Source organism: Corapipo altera, unplaced genomic scaffold, assembly GCF_003945725.1.
Source record: "Corapipo altera isolate COAL_440 unplaced genomic scaffold, ASM394572v1 61305, whole genome shotgun sequence".
Taxonomy (NCBI): Eukaryota; Metazoa; Chordata; class Aves; order Passeriformes; family Pipridae; genus Corapipo; species Corapipo altera.
The window spans coordinates 4,509,005-4,527,990 of NW_020884909.1; the positions used below are offsets into that span (position 1 = coordinate 4,509,005).

Below are 18,986 nucleotides of genomic sequence, written 5' to 3' on the forward strand. Positions count from 1 at the left end.
AGCTGTGGTAGCACTTCATGCTTTAAGAAGTCTCTGAAGACAGGCTATCTAAATATGGAAACATATGCTTTACAATTAAGGATCTTTCCTGATTGCATGTCAGCACTTCACTCACAAACATGAAATTTGTGCATGCAGTTGTGTAATTCTGCACTCAGCCTTTGTAAGCACTGTTTCCACGTGAAGGTGTCAGGGCCATATTTTTGTTCTTAAAACGTGTAATTTCTGTCGAGGATTGGAAAGTTTTTTTTCTTTCAGAAACTTTTTTTGCAGCCCTTGATTCCTCTTATGTAATTCAAAGTAATAATATTTTACATAGATGATACATATTTTACTACATTGTAACAATAATTTCTTCCCCTCCAGGAATTGTGGTGCTTGGATTAAACAGATCTCATGCCAAGAATGCACTTAGCAAAAATCTTGTAAAAATGGTAAGTGAAAAGAATAGTTTTTACTATAAAGGTGAAATATTGGAATGAAGCACTTTAAAAAGTGTTTGGTTATTCCCCTTCCTCCTTTTCTCTGTAGATGTCAAAAGCTGTGGATGCTTTGAAATCTGATAAGAAAGTACGAACAGTTATATTCCGGAGTGAAGTCCCAGGGATATTCTGTGCTGGTATGCAAACTTAATTTTCCTGAGAAGCTGGAAGTCTCTATCTCTTATTGCACAAAAAAAAAAAAAAAAAAAAAAAAAGGCCCAGATTCCAAGGAAACATGTCTTTTTCATATATTCATCTCAGTAGCAAAGAAAACATTTTTGTATGATTTTCCTCAATTGCTGACAGGAACCAAATATTGGTTTTATTCTTTCTGTGTCATAAAGTATTTCAAAATATATAATAGCTTACTCATGGTGGTGAAAAGTCATCTAATTGAACTCCTAGAAAATCTTGCGAGTATGTCAGAAAAAGTCCAAATAACACTAGAGGCTGTATAAAGAGGCTTTGTAGAAAGCTGCATCAAACCTCTATTTTAAACACATTAAATTGAATTTTTAATTAAAGAAACGCACGTAAACTTAAAATTTCATGATGAATATGCACGTTACTGCAGGCTGAATGTATTCTCAAATTAAAAACAAATCAAAACGAAAAGCACACACCCCAACCCACATATCCAGCAGCACATGAGTCTTGCCAAAGTACTCAGGAAAACAAAAGCTCTCAACTACCAGACTCTGGGAAACAGAATTTGTTGACATATCAAGATCAATTCATGCAACAGTGTCTTCTGTGGATATCAAGTGAATATTCTTCTTATTTTTGAATGTTTCAACCAGTTGCTACCTTATTCAAATTTAATTTAAATCCATTTAAAACTGAAAACAGAAGTAAATCAGTTTGTTCTTTCTAATATAGGAATAGAACTGAACTATCAAGAAAGAGATCAGTTCTGAAATTTTTCTTTTCTATCATTATGCTTGATAGCACCATACAGCATAGTTATTTCAGTTTTAAGTACAAAATAGTTTTTTCAATGTTTTGCATATGCACCTACCTAAGCCCTTCTAGTTGAGTTTAAAATTTTTTCTTTGCTTTTTATGTCTGTTTTCATGCAGATACAGTTTGTCACTTACAAGACTTGTGAAAAGAATTGTCTTGAAAAGGCAAAATAATCAAATATTTAGTAATACATATAATTACGTTAACGTGTATGTATTAATCAGGGTATTTAATTTAAAGGTTATATCTTGTGTTAAACAAAAAGTGTTAAAAATCAGTTACTAGTAATGTCAGGAAAAAGGGGTTTAAAACTGTAGTTTTTAACTGTACTTCAAATAAAAAGGTGACTGTTAGTTGGCATTTGTTATCAACTGCTGGGTTTTTTAAAACCATTTTTTATTTAACATTCTTGAATTTTATGATAGTGTTATACAGGAAATAGGAGAGCAGTAATACTGATTTTGAGGGAGAGTATCTCAGGTATGCTATTAATATCGTATTTATAAGCTCCAAGTACTTCTCCAGTATTCTTTGTTGGCTGACTATTCAGAGCTGTTTTGGTATCAAGATTTAACATAGTCATTGTTGCTTGTTTGTCTGACTTAGAAAAAAAAAGAGGCAACTCAAAGTGTGTATATACAACTGACTGTAGACAAGATCAAGGATTTTTTTGTTGGACATTAGGAAGGAAAATTAGCCCTGAAAAGAAGACTGTGAAAGACAAGGGCTGGATAGCTGTATCTGGATCTTAATCCAGGGAGTAGAGATAGGGTGTGGACTAGGTGTCTGTAATTTTAAAAAAGTGATGGGTAAAACAAGGATCCTAAAAATGGAGATTCTGGCAGCTGAACCAATGAAATAAAGGGTGTTCCAACAGTGGTAACTGAAATTCAGGGTGAACCAGAATAACTGAGGCAGAGTTTGTCAGTGAAAAGAGGCAGAAAGAGCTCAGTGGATGGATGGCTTCCTTCAGTACATGACTTTAAGGGGTGTCTCTAAAGAAAATGAAAACTGAGAAAGTGTAGTGGGATGTGGAAAAAGCAGGTAACAGCTTAGGATGAAGGAGGAAACTCTGGATGTAAGAAGGCGTTTTCTGGAGGGGGACTTACTAAGGAAATTCAGTAGAACAGAAGTAAGTGTTTTCAAACTTAAATGTTAAAGGAGAATGTGTTGTTTCAAGAACACTTAATTTCCTTAAAAAAAATGCAAGGGTCACATTTTCTTAGGCATTGTAGTGCTGTTCAGTTAGGCTAATCCCGGAATGTTTGTTTTATTTTTTTTGTATTTCCTCAATTATGTTTTCTTGCTTGCATGTATGGGAATGTATGTTTTTAAAAATACATTTTTGTGATGATTTTTTGGACCACCATCTGATGTTTTATAGACTGCATATTGAGAAACTTTGTCCTAGAATGTAGTTCCCTTTTATGTGTGGAGAGAAGTCCAAGATCATTAAATCTTGCCATTCTTCAGCTATCAACAAAAATCTGTGAAAGCCACAGGCCAAGTGTCTTATTTCCTTCTAAGGCTTAGTCCACAAAAAATGACATCCAACTGTTTTTCACAAAATAACACTGTGGATGGTTAAAAGATTTAAACTCTGTTGGTGACTGATCGGGGTTTGGGTATGATTCCAGATTATGGAATTTTCACATGGTGAAATGGGAGGGGGAAAAAAAAAAAGGAATTGTATAAAAGAATGTAGACATGTGCCAGAAAACATATCCTTTCATTTCTGCATAAAATTTCACTTTGAATCTTTTACTACTGCTTTCTCTGTATCTCCTGTTTTATACTCCATACATCTGTGGGCGCAGAAAGTTCCTCATTAATGCTCTAGCAGTGATCAAAAGGGACACCTAGAAGTCAAAGAATTGCTTGGGTTAAGGATGTCTTATGTCTATGAGCAGAGTATGTCTGTGAGGAATTATGTCTATAGGGGCTTGTTGTGCTTCCATTAGAAGTGCTCTGGCTCCGAGTCACTTCTTGGCTGCTTTCTTTGTCCGAAACCAAATAAGTAAAGTATTGCCCTTTCTGGAGTGAACATGTATGACTAGTCCTGGCCTGCGTGCATGCCCAGTTCTGCAGCCAAAGCAGGTGAGTCTCTGCAAGAGTCCTTTTATTTCCTGTCAGTGTTCCATTCTTGAGGAAGGCACAGTCTTGTGCGTGGAATAAGGCAGGTGTCCCATGGGTGAAGTGATCATGGGCTGTGCTGTGTTCACACGAGGGGCTGAATTACATTTACATAGGCAGTTTGAACAGCTTCATTTTTCATTATTAATGTAATTTTAACATATAGTGATGTTGCTTAGGGACTTTATGTGAGCAGATTTTCAGGATTTTTCACCTTCAAAAAATTTCTGGAAGTGTGTATATGTAATATTGTTGGGACACATGGTACTGAGAGGAAGGGAGAAGGGAGTATCCAGAAGCTGATGCAAAACCTAATTTTGGAGTGGCAGTGTACTCACAGAATCACAGAATGGGTCAGTTTGGAAGGGTCTACAGGGTGGTCAACTGGTCCAACCTCTCTACTCCAGCAGGGTCATTCTGGATACAGTCTTACAGCTTCTTCTGATTTTAACAACATGAGGTCTGAGAGAAGGTGCAAATAAAATACGTTGTCCAAGAGCTGCTTTCCTTGGTTTTCAGTGTTTGATAATGGCTTTAGTCCGAAGACTTGAACAACCTGATATTGCACCTCAATTTTTATTGCTTTTGATTTCCCAAGGCTTTGAATAAAAGACAAAATAATATTTGTAGAACTTCTAGTTTTTATAGAGTTTTACATTTGGAAATGTTTTGGCAGGCTGAAGCCTGCTGCTTTCCCTTATTTTTTTTTTCCCCTGTCTCTTTCACTCTTGTCAGTGTTAGTGACATGAAATGGGGATTATGCTATATTTTGCAATTGAAAACTATGGATGTTTGAGATCAGGTAACATTCTTTTCTTTTTAAACAGTTTTACTGTTGATGGTTGCAGTGATTAAAGAAACAGACTACTATTATATTCTTTTCCTTCCACCTTCACTTGCTGTTCTTTGTGCAAAAATAGTTTCCCTGGTAGGATTGTCATGTTCCTCCAGCCCTCTTTTCATGTCCTGTCAAGAGGGTACCTGCATATGTGTTAAAAAAATGTATTCCTCATTTGTTTGTTCCCAGGCCCATAGTCCATTGGTTCAGTTTACAGCTCATGCTAATAAATAAAACCCTTTGCTACTGTTTTCAGCTGGCCAAGCAGGACAGTTCCTTAACTCTTGCTGTCCCAAACAGTCAGAGACTGTTTCTTTCCTAATAGTCCACATGTGAGTTATTGTCAGTTTCTCTGCATCCACCCTCTGTTGATATGCAAAAAAGTGTTGCCACCTTGTAAAGGAGAAGAATGAAATGCTGTGATTCCCTAGAAGAACACACTACTTCTGGATTTCCTTTTGTATGGCAGAGTTGGGAGAGCTTTCTGGGACAAGAACTTGTAACTTCTTGAGATTTTTGTGGTGACTGTCTTTGGACTACAGGTGTTAAAGGCAGTCTCCAATTGGACTAACTGAAGTAGAGGTTGTGATATTGAAGCGTTATTTGCTTTGTGTATGTGTGCACAAAAAGGGAGCCAACTTTGAGGCAGTTTTTACTTGGCATATTTGAAAAAATGTTGTTCTTTGGTGAGCTTATTTCAGAAATCTTTGAGACATATCAGAATATAGACAGTGAACTTTTTTGTTGTTGTTGTTGTCATAAGAGATTTTCAAGACAATTTGAAAAATTTGTGTATTAGAGCTCTTAAAACCACTTAACCTAAAAGTTCCTGCAGCTTGGCCAATGAAACCCTCTCTTAGAAAAGCAGGAGTAATCTTTCTGCCAGCAAAAATTCATCATTTTAGTCTGTGGTGTGAGTAAAGCCAACCCAAATGCTTCTCCTGTTGGCATAAATTGTCTGCATCAGAGTTTTGTTTCCAGCAAGGCTGAATTGGCTGTATGGTGTCTAGTTCCCGGCTGCCACCTCCAGCTGGTGTAGTTTTCCTGGCAGAAGTTTATGAAGCAGACAAGCCTGTTAGGGCAGATCCTTGAAGACTTCTTTGTTTATGAGGTTTTGAAGTGAAGGAGGAGAGGAATTCCATTATAGCTCTCAAATACTTGACCTACTCTTATTTTTGTAGAACTAGCAGGAGTAGTAGGGAGGTATTACTGTGGGTTTAGTCTCCTTTTGCCCTGCAGTCTCTGCTAAATGGGCAAGGAGAGAGTATAAATTTTCCCAGAGCATATTTTGTCCTCCAGATCCCAGCTCCTGCACACACACTGAGAGTTTGTGTATTACTTCGTTGATCCCTTTTGAGGATTCAGGTCACGCAGGAAAATGTTTTAGTGTCTCCTGAATATTTTTGTTGCTGTACATACGTTTCATTCCCCAAAATAAATGCCTTCATATGTAGTCTGTAGCTAGGTTTTTTTCCTCTGTCTTTGATTCCAGGCTTGTGCCAGTGTTGAGATTCAAACTGGTGCTATCTGCTTGCAGACTGTTAGGCTCTATGATGGCTGCATTTCCCCTGGGGCAGCAACACATGCAGCAGGTTGGTCAGCCGTGTGCCAGCTCTGTCCTGTGTGTGTGTGCATAGTAATCTGTTAGGTTTGGATCCTACAGATTGCATTTGTCTGACATCATTTATTGTACTTCTTAATTTTGTCGTCGTTTCTCTGAAAGAGCAAGTTGTTGTCATGATTTTCTAGAGGACGTGTTGAACAGCTGGGCCAATAAAGAGTGCAGTTAGGATTGTGGTTTAGTCCCCAGGTCTATACAGAAAAAAAATCCCAATAGGAAAAGCTGTTTTAAATGTCTTTCTTTTGGAAGTACCTCAGTCAGTTAACTCCAAATGCTCCTCTACCTTCTACACTGACAACGCATACTGAATTTCAGATGAAATTGGAATGAGAGCTAGAAAAGTCAATCTTAAACAAAAGCTTGTTCTCAGCCCTCAGTATTGCAGAGCTGCTATGTGCCTAATTGATCACTTACATAATTCTAGTATTGGAATGTAGTTCAGAGGGGTTCAGTGTGCTATGTCATCCGTATTATTTTGCATAAGCTTACCTTGCATGTGGTTACCTTGGAAAACAAGCTACTGGTAAATTAGCAAATAAAAATTACTGTTAGCTAAGGCAGCAAATGGTGGCACAGTAAATAGCTGCATGCTAAGTTATGCTTCAAAAATAAAAAAATATACATACATCCTTTAGCTGCAGAAAAAATACAAGTGGGAGGTTTCCAGGAAGTTTTTCACTAAGAATATGAGAATTTAATTTACTGTGTTTGCTTTTTTTAATCTCCAAAAGACTGATCTATTCCTGTTGAGGAGGCAGGCACAAGGAATGGGGTGGGAAGTTGAGTGAAAATGTTCTCAAGAGTGCACTCCTTAAACCAGCTGTGAAACTTTAAGCTAAGAATCACTTGTCTGCCTTCTCATTGGTCATTTCAATGCCTTGCTTGAGCAAACTATAGAATTCGTTTTTCATTTTTTCAGCTTTCTGAAAGTTATTCTCTAGTAGGGAATAGTTTTTAAACCAGTGTATTGAGTTCACATGGGCCTCTCTGAGAAGAGGCCAGGAGCTGTCCTGGTACTGGACATAGTGAGCTGCAGCCAGTTCCAAAACAGACCCATGACTGTCCAAAGCTGAGTCTGTAAGGGATGCTGGTGACACCTCTGTGATAACATAATTAGAAATGGTAGAGAAGCATGCACAGGAGGCACGAGAGAGAAGTGAGAAAAAAATGTGAGGGAACAGCCCTGAAGACACTGAGATCAGTGGGAAGGAAGGAAGGAAGGAAGGAAGGGGAGAAGGTGCTCCAAGTGCCAAAGCAGAGGTTCCCCTGCAGCCCAAGGAGAAGATCATGGCAAAACAGGTTGTTCCCCTGGAGCTCATGGAGGACCCACTGTGAAGCAGATCAGAGCCCTCTGAGGAGCAAGTGTTATGGTCTTACTGCAAACCCCATTCCCAATCCCCATTGTGATGTGCAGCAGTGGGGAGAGGTGGAGGAGTTAGTAGTAAAGTTAAGCCAAGAGAGAAGGAAGAGTGGGGGCAAGATGGTTTTATTTTGGTTTTTGTTTCTCACTATCCACGTCTTATTGGCAGTAGATGAAATTTGTCTTTCCTAAGTCCAGTCAGTCTGTTTTGCCCACGATGGTAACAAGGCAGTGATCTCCCTGCCCTTGTCTTGATCCATGAGTTTGTAGTTGTATTTTCTCTCCTGTCTTATTGAGGAGGGGAATTGAGAGACCGTCTTTGTGGGCACTTGGCAGACAACCTGAATTAACACAGTTGTTATGGGTTTTCCAAAATAAGACTGAGGCAACTCCTTTACTCTTAAGGAACTATGAAATCGAGGGTGGACTGGTTATATACAGTCTCAGGAGAAACTTGTGTAAAAATAGGTCTAAAATAAAAGTAGTGAGGAATCTTTCTCTCCAGAAGAGTGAGTGGTGACCATTACTGCGTAATAAGTACTGTACAGAAGCTGAAGTGGAATAACTCCATCTGAAGAGACTAAGTCTGTAGCTGCTTTGTTCTTTTTTCCATCCCTTACATAAGATGCAAGACTCTTTTCATCAGGCCTGACATCTGTTTAGATGTCTCTCTTTTCTGACGCTGTGTGCTCTAAAGCCTTGTCTATGAAATGCTGTGTGTCCTTCTCTAGTTTTGAAGTTCTCTAATGACATCTTTAGGTTAGTTACTCCTTTAGTACCAGGAGCAATTTATAAAAATATTAAATTTCTGTCTCAGAGGGACTCAATTCTTCCACTGAATGAAAACAATTTGAATTGAAAGTACTTTCAACCGCCGTGGACTTGTCTCCTGTGTCAGAGTTTTTCTTAGGATCTAGTGGAAGTAGAGACAAAGTTATTCATAGCTAATATTGCCATAGCATAAAACTTAAAAAAAAAAAAAAAGAAAAGTTTCTGGTAATTGGGTGTATTCATTTGGGGATGCTAGTTGTGGATATATCCATGCAATTTTTCTTCCTTTTTTGGTCTTGAATGAGCTGTGGATCAGAGCTAACTGTGATTTGTGAGCACAAAATAAATACCAAATTTAAGATCAGGCCATTAATGAAAAATAAATTATGAAATCCAGCTAGAGAATCATCTTTTTAGCAGTATTTTCCCTTGATTGACATAATTTTGATATTTGCTTTTTCAAGCTGATGAAACGACATCTGTCCATTCCTTCTCTGGTGAAGAAATGGAAATGTATTTATTTCAATAATATGAACATTCTTCTTTCTCCTTCCGCAGTAGAATTGAAGCCGTCTTGAACTTGTGATCCATGCTATTACTTAAGATTTACTAAAAAGACCCAAATCTGTCTGAGTTGGTCCTCTAGTTATGTGGTGAGCCTTGCCAAACAGAATCAACATTTTTGTGAACAGTGACTTTGCTAGTATAATACTTACCAAAGGCTGGACAGTCACATGGAATTACAGCACCTTCTTCAGTTACTTGAAGTGTGGGGTTACTTTATGTGATGTTTTTCTGTCTTTAGAACTAATTTTGAGCAACAGAGGGCTATACTATACTTGGTGTCATCCATCTGGTTTAAGTGTGCTGGGAAGTACAAAAGCAGTGCATCTTTGGATACTGGAGAACATTGTAAAGTTGTGGAAAGTTTTACTTGCTCATAAAAATAATATATTTTTTAAAAACTTATTCTGTTCTGATAGTTTAATACCTTAGGCTTTTAGTCCATTACAGCAAATGCACACAATGCAATATTTTCTGAAAATATTTCTTCCGGTGAAAACCACCTAAAATGTTAAAAATGTTAAATTCTAGGTAAAAGATATATTTCCGAGGGAGTGCCGTTTGATTAGTTCTTTAGTTTATCCAGAGGAAGGTAACAGGAAACAGGAATGACTTTCCCAGAGCCATTAAAGAACTACAAAAGCGTGAGAAAAATTGATCAAATTGAATACTTAAAATTATTACATTGCAATATTAGGTATAAAACAATTTGTTATGTTCTGGAGGAGTAGTCACAAAGCATAAATATACTGGCGATAAAAGAAATTTACTTGTTTCAGTTCTGTGTCTGGCAGTCAGAGTGGTTCTCAGGGTGTCCTCTCTTTTGAGTAGCTGTATGGAAAAACTAGAGAGACAAATTTCTGAAGGAAACACTTGGCTGTTTTTGAGTTCCCCTCCTCCATCTCGTTTATAGTAAGCTGAGTAAAAATTTTGGAAATGCAGCTTGTTTTTTTTAATGGAAAATAGAGAGTTGGAGCCTAACTTTAGAGCTAAGACTATTATATCCAAATGACTGGAAGTCATTTAATTAATGAGAATAAATATAGCCATATAGCTTACAAATAAGGGAATCAAATATGATCCCAAACGGCTGGAGAGCTTCTGCAGTTTTGTGAGATGCTTGAATCTGACACAGTGCTCAAGATCTTTTGGATTGTTACAGAAATGATACAGAAGTTTCCTGAGCAGAAATTTGTAGTGATTTGGTGTGCAAACTCGACACAGGCAGGAGCTGGGGAGAAGGAACTTCAGCATATACCAGAATTTAAATGAAAGTGACGTGTTGCCAAGATGATTATGAAGCAGCAAAAGGTACCTTGCTTGAATACCTAGAATAGGGAAACATACATGCAGACCTTACTTAGAGTGCTGTAATAAACTTTCAAATACTAAAGGCTTCTCTGAGGTGGATTTTACCAGAATAGACTAAATTAAAATGGAAAAGATACCAGATGGATGCAGAACATTTTATACTGGGAAAACTCCTTGGCAGCTAATGTTCTTAGGTAGTTGGACAACTTGTTTTCCAACTATTTGCTCTTATAAAGAGACTCTGCTTTCTGGATATAAAATATATAAAAAAATTATTTCAATATTTAGAGCATAATCAGAAATAGTTTTGCTCTTTGTTTGTCTGCTTTTTTTAATATGCTTCTCAAGGGTTTGGTCCACAGATGTCTTTGGTGATGTCACTAGCTTATTGTAGCTTTTGTTGCTTGGAAATACATCTTTAATGGCTATGTTATGTATGTAGTGCAACTGCAGTGTGTTTAATTTTGATTTCAAAAAAATTGTTCTATAGTATTTCTATCACATTTGTCCAAACCCATGTTTTCTAGGTTACATAGGTAGATGAATTCCTGCACTTCATATATGTGTTACAGTTGGATTTGACTTTTGGAATATAGTCCTTGTGGCACTGCTTAGGACTGCTTCAGAGTAGTGCTGAATTTCACATACAGCTACTCTCTGAAATGCAGCACACTTTTTTGTTTCCCCCCTTTTTTATCCTGTATCACTGGAGCATGAAATTAGATGGCTGTTGGCACACATGACACTGTGTAAGAAATGTCTCTAATACCCCTGCATGTTAGAGATGTGTAGATGAACTTGACTGTCATAAAAAAGGACTTAACTGGAATCTTGCTTAACCATCACTGGACTGGTTCTGGTGCCTGGATCAAAGTGTGAGGACTGCGGGGTTCAGTGCTGCTAAAGTCTTTGATTTGGTGGGGTAGACTAGTGGGTAGGATGCTGTAACTGAACAGTTTTATTTCTGTGAAAGTGAATAAAGTTGTCTCGGTGTGCTTGAGATTCTCCTGTTCAGGCATGTCCTTAATGTGGTGTAATTTGTCACCTTCAAGCAACCTATAAGCTCTATTGATTCCTGCAGGTGTATTAAAGCTAGTTGAGTTTAGATTTAGTGTTTCAAGCTACAGGAATATCTGTGCAGTCATCATTGGGATCTTTTGGCTCTTTGAAGCCACAGGGCAGTTCAACTGAGTCTTCTGATATCCTTGTATGTATCATCTTTCTGTACCTCTCTGTAGGTATTTTGGATTATTTGAGTTGTTTTGCTTGTGGTCGATGTGTGCATTAACAAATGCCTTCAGTACTAGTGGTCTTTATAACTTGTACTGGGCATGGCTGGGACAGAGTTTGTTTTCCATATAGCAGCCCATGTGGTGCTGTGTTATGGATTGGTGAACAAAACAGTGGTGGAAAGGTGTTTTAGTTGTCACTGAGCAGTGCTTGGACAACACTGAGGTCCCCTCTGCTTCCCACTGTGCCAGTGAGTCAGCTGAGGGTTGGCAAGAGGCTGGGAGGGTACACAGCTGGCACAGCCAGTTGGAATTGCAAAAGGGAGTATTCCATGGCTCATGATATCATACTCAGCAGTAAAACTGGGTAGTTGTTTTTCCAAAGTAGACCTTGTTTAGGGCTGGAGAGGCATTGGTCTGCTGGTGGTGAATGATTGTTTTTGCATCCTTTGTTTTCTTCTTTTCCCCCCCTGTACTTAAACTGTCTTTATCTCAACCTGTAAGGTGGTTTTTCCACACAGCCATTCATCCCTCTCCCCCTGCCCCCACCTTGCTTTTGCTGTTCCTTTTGTCTTGTCCATCCTGCTGGTGCAGAGTGAGAAAGCAGCTGAGTGGGGGCTTATCTGCCATCCTGTGTCAAAACTGTGGTTTTGCAGTACAGAACTGTGGTTTTGTGTGATCGAAAATGAAATCTGTAGTCATTAGGTGAGTTAGTTCCAAAAATGTCCTGTAAGGTAATGAATACCAACATTACTTTAATGTTACCCTACTCCTTTTTAACTTTGCTAGAGGGATGCTTGAAGTCATTTTAAGCCTGTTCCAGCAGGTGTTGCAGCCCTAGAGGGTTATTCTTTATTCCTGTTCTATTTTCAAAATGCAGTGTTGAACTCTCAAACAAGAACTTGGCATTTAGGGAGGTGCTCCTGAATTGTTTTTAATCTAAAAGTACCTTCAGTACCCTTCAGGTAGAAACATAGGTTTTTGAAAAATACTCTTTCTGTACTTCTAGCCTTTCATGGTTAGCAGTTTGCACAAACTTTGGGAGATGATTTATGGGGATTGTTATTCACGCTGCTTTACATGTGAACAGTTGCAGGTTTATCCTGGAGTCTGGAATTTGCATAGGTATTAGATTATGAATTTGAGAGGTATTCCTAAATTACAAAATGTTGTTTGCCTGTCTTTCTTTATAGGCCTGCATCAGCAATGTGTGTTTGCTTTAAGCCTTTCATTTCAAGTCTCCCCATCGGGGATGGAGAAGAAGTTTTCTCTATGCATTTAAATTTTTATTTTTATTTTTTTTGGGAGATCTCTTAAAAGCTGGGTTAGTATCCTAACTGGCATTAAGACAATTCAGGAACTTTATTTTTTCAAGCTACTTGCACATCTCCGTAATAAATATGTTTTTAGATTCCGAAGACAACTTTGCATATTTTTTGAAATAGAATTTTATTTGCTGCCTAGAAAACATATAGGACTTATTGGATAGAGTTCTGTCTTTTTTTAGTATCAAGTTGTTTGTGCTTTGGTGATTATAACAGGTTATTAGGGGTGTTGAGCAATTTGATTGAATCCAGCAGGATCCCTGGAGGTGTTTAAAAGCTGTGTAGATGTGGCACTTGGGACATGGTTTAGTGGTGGACATGGCTGTGTTAGGTGAACAATCAGACTCGATGATCTTGGAGATCTTTTCCAGCCTAAATGATGCTATGACTGTGTGATACCAGACCCACTTTAGCATGACTGTGGTGGAGAATAGCTATTTTAATTCACGTAATTTTCACTCTTTTCATCATCTTCAAATCCTAGTTAAAAGAAAGCAATTGCATCTTGATTATGTATAAACTCCACGTCTGTCATAGACTCTCTTACACCTTCTTAAAAGCTGCAAGCTTATTTTCAGGTGTTGACTAGAGCCTGTGCTGCAGTTTCAGGGCAATGCACATGGATGCATTTTTTGTCAGAAATTGAACTCACTCATCTTGTACTCTATATAAAATGGTTTAAAACTTTGTGGTTTTAAAGTGACTAAATCCGTGTGAAGATCACTTTAACAGAAAGATACAGATTATTGATTAGCCCTGATCAAACTAAATTGATAAGGATAACTTTTGGCTAGGCCTTTGCCACCCAGGACATTACTGGTAAATGCCTTTGTTCCTAGATGAGGAACTTAATTCTTTTTAACCTCTGTTACGAACATTTGACTTTCTCACTGCAGTCTCTTAAGGTCCAGATCTCTTCTATAAGTAACAAGTCAAATTGAGTAGTCACTTCCATTTGAAATACTCGTGTCATGTCTGTTGTTGCTTTGTGAAGAAATGATGCTGTTTTTTTCACAGTTCTCTGAGGTGGGTTGTCATCATACACCGTGTGAGTTAAATAACCCTTTACTTTGGTGCACCAAGTGCCTATGGCACCTGATTTCTTTATTGGCGAGGGAACTGAGCCTGCTTTGCCATTTATATCCTTGGCTGAGAAAACCTGCTGGCAAAAATAATTTGATCTCATGTGCTTGGTGGTAACGTGTCCTGGAAATAGAATACGTGTGCGCAACACATGGAAAAAATAGTTATTGCATGGTAAAGAATTCTTTTCCACTTGCTCTTGAAAAGAATAAATAAAATGATCGTGTAGCAGAGGTATTTAGACATATCTGAATCTGTGGCATTTTCATCTTAAGACAGTTTTAACAGTTAGTTTCATACCTGCTTTTATAAATGGCATAGAACAGGGCAAAATGCAATTATATATATATATATACATATATATATATATATATGCTAATTTATTCAAATATGAAGAAAAACTTCCAATAAGTAAAAGAAATACTGTGACCTTTAGTCAGATCCTGCCTGTTTTAACAAAATACAATCCTCTCCCAATTATTTAATGATAAAAAGTTGCAGGTAGGTAGTTAGTTGTCTACACTGTCCCTCAGCAAAATTCCAATGTAACGTAGAAAGTTTATATTAATAGTGAAGCATCAGGGTTTTGTAGGATATAAAAAAATTAGATCTAAAATAGTATTTTATTGGTATTTTACAATTTCTTTGTGGAATTCCTGTCACCAGCTGGAACTTATTGAATGCACATGGATGGACATGGTTTTTAAGTGATTGAGCTCTGGGCACAAATATCACCAATCTGTATAATTTTTAAGCCCTCTAGATAGCAGGTAATACTCCAGTGTTGTATCTCCTTTCCTTTTTTTTCTTTTTTTCTCTGAAGTAGTTTGCTGACAAGTCTCTTGGATGGTCTTTTAAAAGTAGAAGAGTTCAAATATCTCTGAAGTATTTTAAAATAGCAAGTCCTTAGAAAATAGAATTGAATTTGCAATATTGGTGCTCAAAAATACGTTCAGTGGATGGGAAATTTTGCTGTTTGAAAGCACTCTGATTTATTTTTCTGAGTCAGTTTGAAGCCTTTGGGGACACAGGGGATAAGGGGAAGTACTGCTTGTGAGTTGTGAGAAATAGAATTGCAGCTGCTGGTTTCATGTCTGACTTTTGTGTGAACAAAGGATAATTAAGAGATGTTCCTACTCATGGCTCACATACTAGTTGTCACTTTCACACAGTACTGTGTAGAATGGCAAGACTTTGGCCTTGAGTGCTGTCCCACTGTTAATGTGAGCTAGAGATGTTTGTGCAGCAATGCCAGCCACTTTAATTCTTTTTTTTTTTTCAGTTCAAGATTTATGCTTTCTGAGTAGACTTTGAGTTGCCAAGGCCGAGCTCTATATCTTTAACCTTTAACCTCGAAAACTTTTCTTCTCCAGTTTGAGTTTTCCCACAAAAATCAAGCTATAGCTTGAAAAGGTTTCTAGTCAAACTCAGTTTTCACCTCATGCAGTCTTTCTAAGGTCATTACTTCAAGTCTTTCCTCACCTTTGTTTGTGATCTGATGTGTGCATCAAAAATTATCATCTTGTAGTTGGGAGGCAGCAGAACATGATGATTGTTGCAGATATCCTTCACAAGATGATTTTATATTTTCATATACTGTATGTGTTATTTACCTGCCTCTTTAAATGTTCTATTGAAAATATCACTTGCTGCATAGCTGCACAGAATCCAGTGTCATTGAGTCTTGACCTGCTGGAAGTTTCCAGCTAATACACCAATGTGGTTAAGGCTGCCACAGAGATACTGGATGATGCCTTCAAGATTAAGGATTGAACAAAGGGTAGTGAAGAAAGAAGAAAAAGGCTTTCACCCATGCCTTTGTCTGCATTCAGGTAATGTAACAGTTCAATCTGTGTTTTTTCTCGGGAAGAACTCCTCCTTTTTTTAATAGGATTTATGCCTGAATACTGGCTTCAGGACTTCTCTGGAAGAAATTCTGACTTTCTCTTTTTTACCACATAACACACTTCCTCTTTTTCTATTTACAGCTCATAAAACTGGGTGTGCTGTTAGTTAACTATTTTTGTACTTACTGCTATTCAAAATAGATAAACCCAGCAGTATCAATTCCTTTTAACATTAAAAAAAAATATATGCAGTGGTCAGATATATGGTATATGCAAAATATTTGAGTCAGTCATCTGTAATAGTGCTATGAAAGATGTCTTTTCTTTTGAGTACTGAACTTACTAGAAATCAAAGTGGAACAAACAGCGGGTTGCTGAAAATTTTGGGTGCATTCATGTTTGGGATGAAAGGCTTCATGCTACTTACTAAGAATGTTCAGTCTGAATATTCGTTTAAGGTTCGAGAAGAAAGATGAAGAATCTCAGCATCAGCAAGGAATTTAGGAGCACCTTCTTATGAATCAGAAGATAGAAAACTGTTTGTCAGTTGTCATTATAGGAGTTAGATATTAGCAGAGTCACTGCAAAGCTATTGCAGTTGATACACTTGAGGTGCAGTACTACATTTATACTATTTTTTCAGTAGTAAATTAGTTTTAGATCTTTGTTTAAAAAACAAGAACTCTGGCGCTGATCTCTTCAGAGGATTTTCTTATGGCAGGTATAGATAGAAATCACGATTAATGACTACACCATTAGTCTTGAGCTAAATAATAGGGTAAAAAATGCAACTTTTAGGGTTGTCTTATTTGAACTTTGCCATTCTGTATAAGAATTCAGTTATGTTGAATGTAGGAGTTCTCTTAGTGAGGGTTGAATTTGAAAACGAAACTTGATTTGAGGAAGTTGGTTGTTCAGACTACCAGAATGACTAAAGAAGTACTTCTGTAATCTTGTTGTGGAAATAACATAGAAATCAAAGTGGTATAGGAAATAGCTTTACTTTTTTTTTTTTTCTGTGGTGGGGGTTATTTTGTTTAAAAAGAAAATGCTCTGTATTGAATAATAATCACAACATTTTTTAAATGCTGATATTTAGCATTACCATGATGTAAACTCATGGTGTTGTCCTGTAGCTGGGATGTTTTATAGGGTATTATTCTAAGACTGGGGCAAACAGATTTGTCAAGATTTGATTGTTCTAAAGGCCTGTCTTTGTGGTTCATAACCACTCACTACTGCCACCCCTGTCTTCTCCTTCTGTATCTGAGAGTCAAAAATTACACAGCCTTTTTATGATAGTTACATGTACACAGCCTTTGTACCTGTCTTCTGCTAACCCTGATTTGTTAGTCTGACAGAAGTCACTAGCAGTGAGACATAGCACAGAATCAAAATTAATATAGTCTTAATTTACCTGTTTGGAAACAGGTAACTGTACCATTCTTGTATTTCCACCAGTACTCGTGTTGTGATTTAACCCCAGCTGGCAACTAAGCATATGCAGCTGCTCTCTCACTCCCTCATCAGTGGGATCAGAGGGAGAAACAAAAGAGTAAAAGAGAGAAAACTCGTGGGTTAAGATAAGACAGCTTAATGGGAAAAGCAAAAGCCATGCACACAAGCAAAACAAAACAAGAAATTAATTCCCTGCTTCCTCTGGGAAGGCAGTTCAGCCATCTCCAGGAGACTATCAAATGTGATGGTGACATGGGAAGACAAGCATCACTGCAAACAGCCCCAGCTTCTTCCTTCTTCTTCCCAGCTTTATATACTGAGTAGGATGTCACCTGGTCTGGAATATCCCTTGGGACAGTTTGGGTCACCTGTCCTGGCTGTGTCTCCTCCCAGCCTCCCCTGCACCCCCAGCTTCCCTCCCCAGCGTGGCAGTATGAAAAGCAGAAAAGGCCTTGGCTCTGTGTAAGCCCTGCTCAGCAATAGCAAAACCATCTCTGTGTTATCAACCCTGTGTTCAGCACAAATCCAAAACACAGCCCCATGCTAGATACTGTGGAGAAAATTAACTCTACCCCGGCCAAACCCAACACAACTGGTCTCTTTCATGTTTCATGGAGGAAACTGCATAAAACCCTGTTGTGACAAAGCTGTTAGGAGGATAGGGACTAGAGAGCAACTGGATGATGGAAGTTCCACAAAGAAAACTGGTTGGTGTTTGGGAAAAAAATTACTTTATTTTGAAGAGATGAGGTTAATATCTTTATAATGATTCTTTTTTCCCCCCTTCAAGTGAAGATGAATTCAGGAAAGGCATATGAGGTGTAATGCTACCTTTCTTTTGCAGTAGAAAAGGTTAACAGGAGGAATATTGTTGGGTGTGTCTAAATTTAGAGCTGGACAGACAGCATGGAAAAAGAGCCAGCTGACTTTAATCTATATCTGGCCTGAATTTGCATAGGCATTGGAAGGGGATTGTGGAACTTTTGTATATGAAGTTAGTAATTTATATTCAGGATTTCTGGATTTGAAGTGGAAACCTGTGTGAATTAGCACCTGGGCCATTCAGAAAGGTTTGGAATTCAAAAGCTGAAAGGAAATAGAAAACAAAGGCAAAACTCCCCTCTGCCTCCAAAGTTGTACTTTCTGAAATATCCTATTTATGGGGATTGATATAGCTGCTAGTGCTTTAAATATGCTGATCTGTGTGCAAATTATTGCAAGATATATAAGATAACATATAGTGGTGGAGCTGTAATGCTGCCATCTTACCAGAGGGAATGTTTAGGACTGGCATCCTGCCACAGGCTCAGACATATAGGAATTGCAGACATTTTGTTTGTTCTTCACAGTTTGATGATTCTCAGGAATGTTTCTGTGACACACAGGGGATGTGTGTAAAAAGTGAGGTTATCAAGCCATGCTAATAAAGTGTGAAAGTAAGTCTTATATGGAAGAATATCAATATTAGTTTTGTCTCAAAAATCCTATGTCCACATTTAGAGAACTTCAGGAATATACAGTCTTACATAAAAAAAAAATAAAATAGTTTTATTCATTTAGATTACTTCTGTATGTAGGAAACATACAGGTCATCCTGCATGCCAGACTGTTTTCCCCTCAATTAAAATGACTGCAGCAAGCATCCTTCTCATTTTGTTTTGAAAATTAGAATACAACTTGCTTTTTTTCACAGTTGCATGTAAATGCATTTTCTTTGTACACGGTCCAGGTGGTGTTTGCAAAGATTTGTGTCTGTACAAGTGTGCAGCAGAATTGGTTGCTGTTCAGTAAAGGAAATGGTTATGGTAGAAAATAGGTGGTTATTCTTAAGTTATGAAAGGTGCTTTCTCTCAGGTTACTAAAGATGCTTGGAAAACCTTGTGCTGACCGCATGTTGTGAACTAGTTTTGTGACTAAAATGTTATTTAATAGGCAATGATGAAAAACGTGTCATAATCTCCATGGTATGTTTGTGTAACTAACTGCACCAAAGACTGAGAG

The 18,986-nt window shown here is 37.7% G+C and overlaps 1 protein-coding gene across 2 annotated transcripts in view; it reads left to right on the plus strand.

The window, feature by feature from the left end:
• Positions 1 to 345: 345 nt before the first annotated feature.
• Positions 346 to 18,986, plus strand: part of AUH (AU RNA binding methylglutaconyl-CoA hydratase) — a 103,482-nt gene continuing 84,841 nt past the window's right edge. Inside the window, exons 1-2 of one of the 2 annotated variants that reach the window (XM_027653056.1) lie at positions 346 to 434; positions 532 to 619. In XM_027653056.1, coding sequence (XP_027508857.1) covers positions 432 to 434; positions 532 to 619 — 91 coding nt within the window. In that variant the 5' untranslated portion in view covers positions 346 to 431. The remainder of the gene's footprint in view (positions 435 to 531; positions 620 to 18,986) is intronic. The other variant, XM_027653057.1, reaches the window with a different exon arrangement.